Source organism: Cercospora beticola, chromosome 6, assembly GCF_033473495.1.
Source record: "Cercospora beticola chromosome 6, complete sequence".
NCBI classification, from domain to species: Eukaryota; Fungi; Ascomycota; class Dothideomycetes; order Mycosphaerellales; family Mycosphaerellaceae; genus Cercospora; species Cercospora beticola.
Genome location: NC_088940.1, coordinates 581,593 through 594,339, shown reverse-complemented (window position 1 = coordinate 594,339; position 12,747 = coordinate 581,593). Strand labels below are relative to the sequence as shown.

The 12,747-nt window shown below is 52.7% G+C and overlaps 6 protein-coding genes across 6 annotated transcripts; 4 read left to right on the top strand and 2 right to left on the bottom strand.

Annotated features, from left to right (window-relative positions):
* Positions 1 to 451: 451 nt before the first annotated feature.
* Positions 452 to 3,025, bottom strand: RHO25_009356 (uncharacterized protein; the record flags this gene model as incomplete). Its single annotated transcript, XM_023600894.2, has 1 exon — positions 452 to 3,025. One exon carries the CDS (start codon positions 3,023 to 3,025, stop codon positions 452 to 454), a length of 2,574 nt encoding a protein of 857 aa, XP_023453560.1.
* Positions 3,026 to 3,215: 190 nt separating this feature from the next.
* On the top strand, positions 3,216 to 4,304 carry RHO25_009355 (uncharacterized protein; the record flags this gene model as incomplete). The annotated part of the gene is made up of 1 exon (XM_023600893.1): positions 3,216 to 4,304. One exon carries the CDS (start codon positions 3,216 to 3,218, stop codon positions 4,302 to 4,304), a length of 1,089 nt encoding a protein of 362 aa, XP_023453715.1.
* Positions 4,305 to 4,924: 620 nt separating this feature from the next.
* On the top strand, positions 4,925 to 5,878 carry RHO25_009354 (uncharacterized protein; the record flags this gene model as incomplete). Its single annotated transcript, XM_023600892.2, has 1 exon — positions 4,925 to 5,878. One exon carries the CDS (start codon positions 4,925 to 4,927, stop codon positions 5,876 to 5,878), a length of 954 nt encoding a protein of 317 aa, XP_023453565.2.
* Positions 5,879 to 6,407: 529 nt separating this feature from the next.
* RHO25_009353 (uncharacterized protein) lies at positions 6,408 to 7,061 on the top strand (the record flags this gene model as incomplete). Its single annotated transcript, XM_023600891.1, has 1 exon — positions 6,408 to 7,061. The coding sequence occupies one exon, from the start codon at positions 6,408 to 6,410 to the stop codon at positions 7,059 to 7,061; it is 654 nt and encodes a 217-aa protein (XP_023453564.1).
* Positions 7,062 to 10,090: 3,029 nt separating this feature from the next.
* Positions 10,091 to 11,351, top strand: RHO25_009352 (uncharacterized protein; the record flags this gene model as incomplete). The annotated part of the gene is made up of 2 exons (XM_023600889.1): positions 10,091 to 10,190; positions 10,279 to 11,351. 2 exons carry the CDS (start codon positions 10,091 to 10,093, stop codon positions 11,349 to 11,351), a joined length of 1,173 nt encoding a protein of 390 aa, XP_023454024.1.
* A 303-nt stretch (positions 11,352 to 11,654) lies between these two features.
* RHO25_009351 (uncharacterized protein) lies at positions 11,655 to 12,461 on the bottom strand (the record flags this gene model as incomplete). The annotated part of the gene is made up of 3 exons (XM_023600888.2): positions 11,655 to 12,060; positions 12,139 to 12,279; positions 12,373 to 12,461. The coding sequence occupies 3 exons, from the start codon at positions 12,459 to 12,461 to the stop codon at positions 11,655 to 11,657; spliced, it is 636 nt and encodes a 211-aa protein (XP_023454025.1).
* Between the last annotated feature and the right edge of the window lie 286 nt (positions 12,462 to 12,747).

Here is a 12,747-nt window from a genome sequence, read left to right as displayed (position 1 = left end):
AAGGGAGACGCCGGCCAGAGTAGTGTCGAGCTTGGCCAGGGCTTACATCAAGCGCTTAAGGTTCAGTTACGTGGTCCAGTCCTCACGCATAGCACGATGTTTACTGTTGGCTGGAGATGACACAGTCACACTGTATCCACGAAGCTGGATATCGTTCTTGGGCCGTAACGTGCATAGTATGGAGGACATGGTTCTCCCCATTCCTTTGCATTGGATGCCGACTCTATTCCATCAAACGAGTGAAGTATCCTGCTCCCCTCAGCCAGCCACGCAGCAGCTGGTGCCCTGTCTTACAAGAAAAGTCATTCCGTCGTAATCTTCACACCGAAGTTGTGAGTAAGACACTCAAGGATGTCCGGGTATACCCTTTTCCAACGCCATTCGCATTTGCAACACCAACTCCCTGAGCAACAGTATCGTACTTTCGCCATGACCGCATGTTTCTGCACTTCTAGTCCATGAAAGCGCCCTGCCCAAACACCTCCATGCCCCGTCTCACGTCAGCCACAATCTCTTCCGCCTCGCGATGATTCGCAGCTTCAAAGTCGTAGCGCTTGGTCTCCTTCTCTCGGTAGACCAGGATGCGCACCATCTTGGGGTGCTTTCTACTGACTTTGGCACCAATGACGCTAGTCATAGGCACGTTCGTGACCTTTCCAGTTGGTGCTGCGAGCGAATCAGGCGCGGCCGGCATGATCGTCATGTATTCTGGGGTAATGATCAATGTACGCGGATGCGTAGCAGCGAACGACAGCGGTTGCTTGCGCAGTACATTGTATCGCTTGCCTTCGGTCTGCATGTTGAGGATCGATGTTGTATGGTTAAGCTCCGACTTTTGTTGTGCCGCCAGCGGGTGCAGTGTGAACTTGCTTTTCTTCTTTTGCTGCCCGGGAGTGGCATTAGCGGGCGTGAGTTCGAGCGGAGCGTTGGGCGATGAGCTGCCTGGTGAACCTGACAGTCCAAGGAGGATGCCGTCCGGACCTTGGAAACGACGAGGGACCAAATCGAGATGAAGTCGCTCATTCAGAGCTTCGACTGTGCGATCTGGAGGAGCGACTGTCTGCGTGCCGTGTACCTTCAGATTGTACAGCGCCTTCTCCAGACCAAGTCGCGCACATGCTTGCTCAAACACTTCAGCAATATAGCTATCAGTGGTGGTTTCGTATTTGTCCACACGAGATGCCATGGTAGCGGGATTCATGTGAGTAATGGTCACTGTGCGAGGAGCACCAATCTTGGCCGCGTTTTGCCGCTCCTCTCGCTGAGGCATATCTGCCAACTGAGTGGAGGTGTCCTTGCGGAGCGTATTTGGACCGAACGATGGACCGGTGATCGGATTGGGACGTGCGTTGAACGTGGGCTGTTGCTTCAGTGTCAGTGATGTCTCGGTCGCGGTGCGCTGTGCAGTAGGTCGCTGCATAGGGTTCTGCGCCTCAAGCTTTGGGGTAGGTAGAGGCGGAGGCGCCGTGTCGCCGATTTGAGGAGTCAGAGCTTCGTTCTCTTTGAACTGGTCTTTCGTGGCTTTCACCAAACCAAATTCATCCCATGGCTTGTCGCGTGCTCTGCGATTTGGAGGGCGGTTGTTGTTGGATGTGAAGTCAATGGCTGGTCGTGTGCGGCCCAGAGCTGGGAAGTCGAGATCTATCTCCTCGTCATCGACAATTCTCAACGTCCACCAGTTGATGTTACACTCTTCCGGCTTCAGCTCTGGTTTGTAGCCTTCCTCAGTATATCTCCACAGCGCAAGACCGATCAGTTCTGCTACTGTGACAGGCCTATCATCTTTCGTACGGCGAAGTGGCACTTCGACTGGCTTCGTTGGCTTATCTGAGAATGGAGCATAGATTTTGATCCAGAGCGGACTGGCCTCGCCCTTGCCAGAAAGATCTGCAAAGCGCTGAAAGGGCTTGTCCGCAGACCCACTTGCGTTGCCCTTCAATGCCATGCTGATCATCGACACAGGCTGGGGTAGCATGCTGAGCGGTCTCGGTCCAGATGGCAATCGTGGAAGCCTGGGTAGCGGCTCTTTCGTCTTCTTCGGTGACGAGCTGCCGGCACTGACAGCTGGCATGATGTCTGGAGGAGGCTTGAGAGGTGATCTCGACAGGTCATCGCTTGCTTTGGGGAAACCTAACATAGATGGCGATTCTGCAGTACCTTCGAACTCGTCGCTGAGGTCAGACGCCTCGCCGACGTCGATATCGTCGTCATCGTCCAAGTCAGACTGTCCGTCCGCTTCCTCCTCTTCGATGTCGTCCTCCAATGCCAGCACACTCGGACCTTTTCCTGGCCTGCTCGGTATCTTTCTCTTGAACTTCTTCGGTGCACCGACAGTATCGTTCTCGCTTGACATTTCTGAGCTGGTTGTGGTGTCTCTCCGCGCTCTTTGCTTGACAGCTTCCACCTGGCCCATGCTGCCACTGCGTAGTCTGCTGAAGTTGGTCTCGGGCGGTCTGGAAGGACTCGTGATCATGAGCGCAGGACCGTCGTTCTCGATGTCTGCCTTGAGTGCGCTGGGCTCTCTGGGAGGTGATGATTTGGCACGATGGCGAATAGGCATTTTGGAGAACTTGATACTCTGTGCTGGTCCCTTCTCGTCCTCATCGCTGTCATCACTCAGATCCGAACTATCATCGTCTTCCAGTGCCTCTCTTCGACGTCTCTTCTCGCGTTTCCTGTGGTCATGCAGTCCTGCTGCGCCAATAGTGTCCTCACTGCCTGGTTGACCCGTGACCATTCCACCGCCCTCGTTGCCATCTTCTTCCTCGGCCTGACCTCGCGTGGGCCGACGCGGGCGCTGGAAGTACTCGCTACTGATGTCGGCGGAGGTGCCTGTGGGAATGGGTGGGCTGTAGCACCTCTTGATAGCATTGACGTCGGGCACCCATCCTGCAGTGCGAAAGGCGGGATTGTTCAGTACGGCGGGGTTGAGATTGATGAGCCTCTCGCCGATGCCATCACCCGCTTGGAGGTAAGCCAGTCGCAGCTGGTACGTGAGGAACTCGGAGCTCGTTAGCAAAGACATGATGGTGGAAGTACTACCGCCAGACCAGCTGGCGCGTTGTCATGGCCGTGATGTTGTCGATCTATAGGAGAGTGGAGGTGGGACGCGTGAAGGATGACGACGTGGTCGAGCTTTGGGCGCGAGTCATGCACGCGAAGCTCAACTTCACGAAGCTTGTGACAACAACCACAAAAATCGTCACACAACAACCATGGCGTTACTGGTGAACTACTCCGACAGCGAGGACGGATCCGCGAACGAGAGTCCAGCCCCAGCACCGAAAGTGACGCCCGCGGCGAAGCCAGCATTCCAGAAAGCAGCACCAGGAAAACTACAGGTCAGCCTGCCGAGCCTGAAGCCAGAGCCAGGACAGAATGGCGAGGACGGGACAGATGGTCGTCCAGCGAAAAGAGCGAGGACAGGTGGTGCATTCAGTGGCTTCAATGCGCTTCTCCCAGTGCCAAAGAAACCTGCCACAGCAACACTGAAGAAGGGCGTGAACTTGAAGACAAGCAGCGAGGCGGCATTCAGTCGCAACCCGCTTCCACAACGAACAGACGATGAGGAGACATACACGGCACCAGATCTCAACGATGTTGGAGAGGCAAAGACAGAGCAGAAGAAGGATGACGCTCCACCTGAGCCGAAACTCGTAGGCAAGGCTACAAGATTCCTACCTCTGAGCGTATCGAACAAGAAGAAGAAAAAGCCGCTGCCCAAGATACCTACCGATGACATGACGAAGCTCAAAACGAACGGCGCGTCTGCGCAATCCGTCGCTGCATCCGACGACATTCCTGCGGTAGCCGAGCCATCCAAGCCAAAGCCTAAGAAGTCATTATTTTCCGTCACGCAGGAAGAAGATGATATCCCACCCGAGGCCAGCACAAACGAATACGAATCAGTGACCGCGTCGCATTCACAAGTCAATTCGCAAATACCATCACAACCTACGCATGCAGCACCACCGGCTCCAAGCAACCCAAACTCTCTGGAAGCAGTAGCAGCGGACATGAACCTCACAGCAGCTCAAAGACGCCAGCTTTTCGGTCGCAACGCCAAAGAGGTCAATGTGAGACACTTCGATCTGGATGCACAGTACGCTGAGAACGAGCGGGCAAGGGCAGCGGGTGAAGTGGTTGAGCATCGGGCTGTCAAGGCGGTGGCGCCGGGTAAGCACAGCCTGCAGCAGTTGGTAAATAATGCGCAAACGCAGCAGGATGCGCTGAAGGACAAGTGGGCGGAGGGAAAGAGGGCTCGTGGAGAAGGTGGGAGTAAGTATGGGTGGAGTACGGGATGAGAGTACCATTGCCTACGATCAGCGTGTGCGCACACTACTTTGCGCCATCTTTTGCGCCCGTATGGGACATGTATCCCACGTAGGGTTCATTGCGGAGCCGCTTCTCCAATTGTCAGTTGTCACCTGAGACTGAGACACAACGGACCTGGACCGTCCATGAGACATGCAGCTTTCGATTGTCCCAGCGGCCGCTCCTGTTCGCTGACTCTTGAGTTTTCAAACGGGAAGTATGGGTGCATGCACTCCTGGATTCGTCCGCCTGGCAGGGACATATCATCACCGGCACGGCAGCTCGTAGAGTTTTCCAACCACCACGAAAAAAGATAGCTCCCGATGCAACTAATACTGTATGTCTGGCATGTACTTTTCACTCAGCCCCTGGGCAATGGTTGATGAGACAGAGGCAAGCAAGTGATTGAGTGGTGGCTGTCAGACAGCAAGCAAGTCAACACCTCGCGCCGCAACAAGGCTATATTATCGACCGTCTCTATCTCATGGTCTTCCTGCACGACAAAATTTCAAGTCAAGTACGACACACCATCAAATACGATCCGCCCGCGACCTCAAACAGGTGCAGCAATACCGCAATACATCCGGTCACACCGCCAAGGAATATCAGGATGCACTTCATCGCCACAATTCAGCTCTTGCTGTCAGTCTCCGTCTTCGGACACTTGCTTCTGCTCAGCAACGTTTGGGACAAGCTCAGCTCTCTTACGTCCAAGGAAACAAGTGGCGTCTATTCTGATCTGGATCTACCTTCGACTTGCGGCAAAAGCTCTTGCTTGAGCTTGATGCCAAATGTCGCTGCTTATCGAAATGTCCATGAAAGTCTGCGCGCCAATTACCGAGTCCTTCAAAGCTGGGCCAGTACACATAATGAACTCGATAAGTATTTCTTCTTGCAGCTGCTATACTTGGGTCCGCTGCCTAATCCTGAGCTCCTTGATTTCAACAGTCTTCAGCTCGGCGACCAGCTTGAGAGGGGAGCATTTCGTTTGGTTCGTGGTTTGGCAAATCTCAGGGACCAGGTGGCTCAGCTTACCGTCGATCTTGGTGAGACCCAAGCCGATGAGGCACTCAAAGGACACTACTGGTTCACATGCAAGACCACGCACCTCGGTTCCAAAGACGGTCTCGAGACATCTGCCAGAGGCCTTCGAAGGAGCCACCAGACTTTGCACGCGACTGCGTCGCGAATGTCTGACATTTTACAGTCTCTTGCAGACCTCCGCAATGGTCTGCGTGCCTTGAACGCCTTGATTCAACATGAATACGACTTCCAAGCCAATGCAAGAGGTGGGCTTAGCGGGTTTGGTACCAGATTGCTCACCAGCAAAGACATGACGTTGGTCAGTCTGCACAGTCTCGTGGAGATTCGTGAGATCATGGCCGAAAGTCTTTCGCCCACTTCGGTGCTAGTGCAAAAGCACAGCCGCAAGGCGTTTGAGGCTTTCAGACTTGATTTCCAGCACGAAGAAACGAAGCTGTACACTTTATTGAGCAGCTTACCGTCTATGGAACGCGCAGCTGCGCTGAAGAAGACTCTCTGTCGGTTTCAGCGCGTGCTCTGATGCGTAAGCCAGGCATGGATGGGGGACGATATAAGCAACCTGATGAGAACAGAATATGGAGCCGAAGCGTGTGTTGCTCCATGTGATGCACACCAGGTCATCGTGGCTCCAAGGCAGCCACCACTCATTCTCAAGAGTGTAAAGGCCTTTGCCTCATTTAATCTCATTATCAGGCGTGAGTGCTCGAGGCAACTGCACATTCATGGTACAAGGCAGAAAATGTAGACGCTGAATTCAAAAATGAAACTGGAAATTCGCTTCCATCGCAAAGTTGAGAATAAACAGCTTTCCAAATACGGAGTCAGAGTCACGATCCACTGGACATCACTCACCTTCGTGCTGCTACCACTTGATTCATCGCATGGTGCGAGAGTTTCGCTTTCGGGTCTGCATCCCGGTGGTGGCGCTCCCCATCCGATTGCTCACTTCCAAAGCAACAACCACCACGACTCATTCCTTCTGATATTGCAATCAACATGGTGCAACTACTCAGTGCAACAATTCGCCAAAGCGACACTGGCAGCCCTCGATGAATGCCTTCTCTACAGACTCCGCCAAATGGCACGCCGTCCGCACGAAAGATCCCAGAGCCGATGGCCAATTTGTCTACTGCGTGAAAACAACCAAGATCTACTGCCGACCGATTTGCAAAGCCCGTCTTGCTCGGCACTCGAATGTCCAGTTCTTTGACACAGGTTCAGAAGCTGTCGCAGCAGGCTACAGAGCATGCAAGAGATGCCGACCGGAGCTGGAGGTCTTCGTGCCGATAGCAGATCAGGCTATTGAACGGATTCGCAAGAATCTCGAGAGCTTATCAGAAGACGTCGCTGTACCTTCTTTAGAATCTCTGGCCCAGGAAGCTGGATTGACGAAATACCACTTCCATCGAAGTTTCAAGAAGGCCACGGGTTTCACGCCGAGGGAGTATGTTGGATTGCTGAGGCGAGAACGCACAGCAGGGTCAATGGCTGTCACTCCTGGAGCGATGTGTGTTCCAGATCTCATCACTGGGACGACGGCGAGTCCGTTATCGTTGACAGATGACTTTGATGTCGAACCTTCGCATTCTTTCAAATTGGAGGATCTGTTCAACTTCGATGATCTAGTTGTTCCAGAGGTGCATTGCGGTCCGCAGGCCTCAATGGCGATGATGAGAAGGCATCTCGGAGGTGGAGGCATGTAGAGACGAGAGACCATATGAGGAGCTCCGTCGTTGCTGGCACTCAGTCAGAAGGAGCATCCAACAGGCGGTGGCGCTGATCTTTGACGATCAATTCCTTGTTCCGTTATTGGATCTTTATCAAGATTTGATGGACTTGTCATCAAATTTGGCCAAGGAATCTTGAGTCACAATCCTTCTGGCTCTCCAACTCACTATCACTGCATCCTGTACTGCCTTGCCCGTACACCAACTCAATTTCGGCATGGCATCTACGCAATTGCCATCCGATATTCTGCTCTTAGTCTGCGATTATCTGGCCCAAATCCATCCCGCAAGTTCCCGAAACTTTGCCTCCGTATGCGCAGAATGGAGAGCAGTCGCAAAGATCTTCCAACACCGCAGCATCAGCATATTCATCAACTCAGCAGAACTACTCAAGGAAGACGCAGAAGATTGCCTAGCAGACTTGAAGCGTACAAACAGCGTCAGACATGTACGTCGCCTCGAAATAGCCGGGCCTGGGCCGAAGCCCCGGCAAGACGAATTCAAAAGAGGGCCGGCAGGATGGCGTAAAGCACAAGCCTACGAAGACTTTGGCGAGAGTTTGTTCGACAATCATAACCCAAGCGTCTCCTTTCCTTTGCTTGAGAGAACAGACGATCAATTCGCGATCGAGTCTCTTTCGGAACAATCCTGGCAGCCTGTCGTGGAATTGATCAGGCAGCTTCCAGCGTTGACCGATCTATTTTGGAACTGCGTGCAGCGAGTGCCGGAACTTATCATCGATGCTCTCCACGAGCGTCTTCCCTCTTGTAACTTTTGGCTTAATTCTTTTCGCTGGACGAACCGTGATAAGCCCTTTCCGTACGCCTCAGACCGGAAACTGTTCACTTCGCCAAATCTGTATGCGTTTCGTCTTGAATACGCTATATTGCATGCTCCACACAGCCTGCCAAATACGGAATCGCGACATGCCAACGAGATAGCGACTTTGCATCGCTTCGTCTCTGGCGCTGCGCCGAATTTGAGGAAGGTCATAGTGTCGCGACGCATCGAATCGTGCGGGTCCGCGGGCAGGAAAACGGCGCCGGGAGAAGGGTCTGTATCGACAAATGCGCTGCGGTCTTGTGCCAAAGGCTCTTTGCACAGTCTCTGCCTCGACAAGGAAAGGTATACGTACATCTCTACGTCGACACTAGCAATGTGGACAGAGCTCACAGACTTTTCCGTTCTGCGATCATTGGAATTACCAGGCCGCGGAGACGCAAGCTTCTATCAGCAACTGTGTGAAATACCTTTCCGAGACCTACGCTCCATTTCTTTGAGCATTCCAGAGCCAAAATATGCTTCAACTGAGACGTTCAAGGAATTGCAACGCTTCCTTGTGACAATTCCTCCGTTGCAATCGCTCCGACTTGACGATCATCTGCATCTCGTAGACATGGAACCTGTACTAAAGCATCACGGACCAACACTGAAATGTCTCTGGCTCATGCGAGCCGGGACCCACAACGAACAACCGCAATTTTGGGAATACCTCTGCACGAAACATCCAGGAGTCCTAGCAGCCGTTCAAAAGTATTGCACACGGTTGGGAAAACTTGCAATACCCATCCGCCGTTCAAAAGGCAACGCAGCAGAAGTCGAAAGTTACAAAATCCTAGGCACTCTTCCAAAGCTCCGAGTGCTGGACTTAACCCTAGATTGTTCCGATTATTCCGTGTTCGGCTGGCCATCCGGCGATCAGAATAATGCAAACGACAGCACATGGCCTGAACTGCGAGGCGCAAGGACCCGAAAGTCGAACGCGTTCAATCAGTCGCCGTTCCCAGGTTGCTCCACCCTCCATGGTCCAAAGTTGCATCCAGACTTCTCTCCTCAAGGAACTCAAGTCCTGAACCAGCACATACTCGACGCATTCATCAACTGCGCAATCGATGAACGCCTCGCGCGGGAAATCTTCACTTGCATTTCACGACAGAAATCCCACAACGATGTGCCACTCCAACATCTGACCCTTCAAATCTGGAAACCCGTAGCCGTCAAGATGTACTCCACGCCTCCCGCAGTGTCGTCAGTCGCAAACCTGCTTAGTAACAATTGGTCCGTAAGCCGAAGCATAAGAGACGATCGGCCACAAGAAATATTCGCCGAAAAGATGATGGACAAGAAGAAAAGGAAGACGACTAATCGCCAAGATTCTGACATCGGATCCAAAGCGAGCTCTTCGTGGGGCAAGCCTGTCGAGGAAATCCTGCAGCGCCTTTGGCCCAAACTAAAAGGCGCAAGAGGTCTTGATCATCTAAGCAGATGTCCTAGTTTCCCGCTTCAATCAGCTGAATCAGCTCCACGCTGATGGGTAAACCGGCTTTCTCAAAGATGGAGGTACAACCTTGATCAATGCTTTTATTTTTATGGAGTCAAAGTATTGTCATGGATCCATCAACTGTGTGAGCGAAGGACCTCGCGCCCGGAATGTCTTGCGTTGCACTTTCAACTAGGACCAGTCAACCAAGGTTCACTCCAGCATCTGGCATTCGACATCAGGGAAAGCGAAGTTGTCCAATCATCGCTGACACACCTCCAGACGTGAAGTCAGTCGGGAAGCTTATTAGTAACACTGGGTTCATAAGAGGGAGCAAAAGGGACTTGACAACCTGACGGAAGACACCCGCGCCAACAACGTACTGTACTGTACGCCCATTGCCAAGATGCGTCGTATCGAAAGCGACAGTATGTACTGTGAAACAAACCACTCGGATCTCTTCTCCGACGGATCTGATCCGAACTAAAACGCGCAAAGGACAAATTGGGCAAGCTAGATAGTTCTCCGCTTCACGCTGTTAGCTCTCCGCCTTATTAAGCTGTTGGGTAAATCGGCTTCATAGACGCAACCCTCCATCAATCGTGCTGGATTTAGCTTAAGTTTTAGTTTTAGTTTTAGTGAAGACAATCTTGCCTGAGGCATTAACGCAGCAGTCGCAATCGCTCGCATTAGTCGTGTACCTCGCTTCAGTCGTAGCTTCTGATTGTCGATACGACATGTGCAAATGATGGTACGAAAGACGCACACCAAGTCCCGACGAGGCTGTTTGGTGTGCAAGCGACGACACGTTAAATGTGACGAGACGAAGCCGCGGTGTGCGCCGTGTAAGTAAGCTTTCACGAAGCATTTCGTTCCCGAATGTGTCGATTATTATCGTCTTCATGTTCTTCTCTAACTAACAATGAATTCTAGGCACCCGTTTAGACCTCGATTGCACATGGCCAAACCCGCGCGGAATAGGAACAGGAACAGAAGGAAGCAACAATGCCTCCCCAACACCCTCACCAGGCTGGTCATCAAACATACCCAACACACCCGATACCATTCAAGGCAACAGCGATCCACCAGACCTCGCAATACCAGACCTCAAACTCCTCCACTTCTGGACCCTCAACACCTCCCTAACCTGCACCTCCCCCTCAACCCTCCACACCTACCAATCCACCCTCGTAGACCTAGGCTTCCAATTCCCCTACCTCCTCCGGGGCCTCCTCGCCCTCTCCGCCCTGCACCGCGCAATAATCTACCCCTCCGAACGCAGTCACAATCTCCTCAAATCCTCCGAACACTACGACGCCGCAATTTCAGCTTATTTGCATGTAATCCAAAACCCCGATCCAGCAACTTGCGCTCCGATTTTTGCTTTAAGTGGGATTTTACATATGCATCAGTTGGGTATGGCGCAGATTCAGAAACCTGAGGATCCGATTCAGGCGATTTGTGGTTGGATTCAGGTCGTGAGGGGGGTGAGAGCTATGATTCGACCGCATTGGCAACGGCTTATAAGTTCGGAAGTTGCGCCTATTATTGCTCGAGCGCAAGGGAGAGGGAAAGTTGATCGATCAATCCGGACGGAGGTCATGCAGTTGATGGATATGATTGATGAGGCGAAAATTGAGGATCCCGAGGTTGAGCAGAGTTATCGAAAGGCGGTGCAGGAGTTGAATACGGTTTTTTTGGAGGTGGAGGATTTTGGGGAGAGGAATCCGCAGGATGCGGTGGGGTTGTTGATGAATTGGTTGGCGTCGGGGGTGGATGAGAGGTTTGTGGAGTTGTTGAATGGGAGGGAGCAGTGTACGTTGGTGTTGATGGCGTATTTTGCGGTGCTGTTTCATGTTAAGGAGACTTCGTGGTTTATGAGGGGGTGGCCGAAGTGGACTTTGGAGTGTGTGGAGAGTCAATTGGACCAGGATCTTTGGAAGTGGATTGAGTGGCCGCGGAAGATGATTCGTGGTGGCTCGGGTGCGATGGATGCTGTGACATGATCCTAAGCGCCGGTCGTGAGGATAGATGTACAGCATTCCAGAGAGCGCCAGTGGGTGAATGGGAGTCCCGCGGGAGGGAATGAGCAGTGGACATGGCTGGCTTAATATTCCCATTCATGTAAATATGTATCATGCTTCGTGTAGGTCTGATCGAGGGCAGTCATTCCCTCGAAGCGCGTCGTTCCTGTCCTGTCGTAACGACAAAGTCGCAATCAAAACCTGTGGTATCATCTCCGCCGCTCTTGAAACGCCTTCAACGCCGTATCCCATAGTTCGTGTCCACCCATGCGTCTTCCTCTCCGCTCAACGAGCCCTCACACTCCCCTTCTTAACCGCAAACGGACTCTCCTCCGCCGTCCTCGCCGGATCAAAGCTAAACAGCGTCGAAAAGTACAATCCCAAAAACCTCACAATCATCGCAGGAAACCCCCTTCCTTGCGCGAAAGCTCCCGGCGCGCTGAAAGCCTGTCCAATATTCGGTAGACTGGCGGTCAAATTCGCTCCGACTGACGAAGCTGAAGCGGAAGAGGAAGCGCTCCCTGCACCACCAAGCGTCTGGCCTTTTCCAGAGAAGAGTTGTGAAGCTTTCGCGGCGCCTTTGGCGGCATCAGCGGCAGCGGAGAGGATAGCGGAGCGGAGGGCGGTGGGGTTTGCGCCGCGGACGGTTTCGACAACTTTACTGCCTTTGAGGACTAGGAAGGTTGGCATGCTGTTTGTTCTCCATGTCAGCTAGATGTTCTTCTCTTGCTACTTGATGTGTTTCCTCCTCGAGATGCGCTACACGTACGCTGATATCCCATAGATCGACGCGACATCGCGCTGATTGTCGACATTGACTTTGGCGAAGACGATTCGGCCGGGTTTCGATTCGGCGGCGGCGAGCTGTTCGAAGACGGGAGAGATGACTTTGCAGGGACCGCACCAGTCGCTATAGGTAGAATAAGAGGTCAGCGAGGAGCTCTGATCCCGCGTGGAACCGCGAGCGCATAGTTGCCCGCGAGGCGCATGAATATCGACTTACGCGTAGAAGTCAACCACGGTATAGGTCGAGGACGCGGTGGTCTGCTTGAAGTGACCTGTTGAGGTGATGCTGATGACCTTGGAAGACATTATTGCGGCGAAGCAAGTGCTTCAGTCTGAATGTTGTCAAGAAGTGCAGTCGAGAGGAGGATGAGTGATCATCGCGGAGGAAGACGAGAGGTGGTCTGGACGGATGTGGGGCTTGCACGTGCGGTTCCGCAGAAGGCGTGTGCTTTCCATTCACGTACGAATGCCGAGACGGAACTTAAGGAGAAAGATCATATACACAGTCGTTCCATTTCATGCGCACGCTAATCTAGAATATCTTATAATCTCATAATACATCACACATGTGTTGAAGTGGCGAATTCTCCAC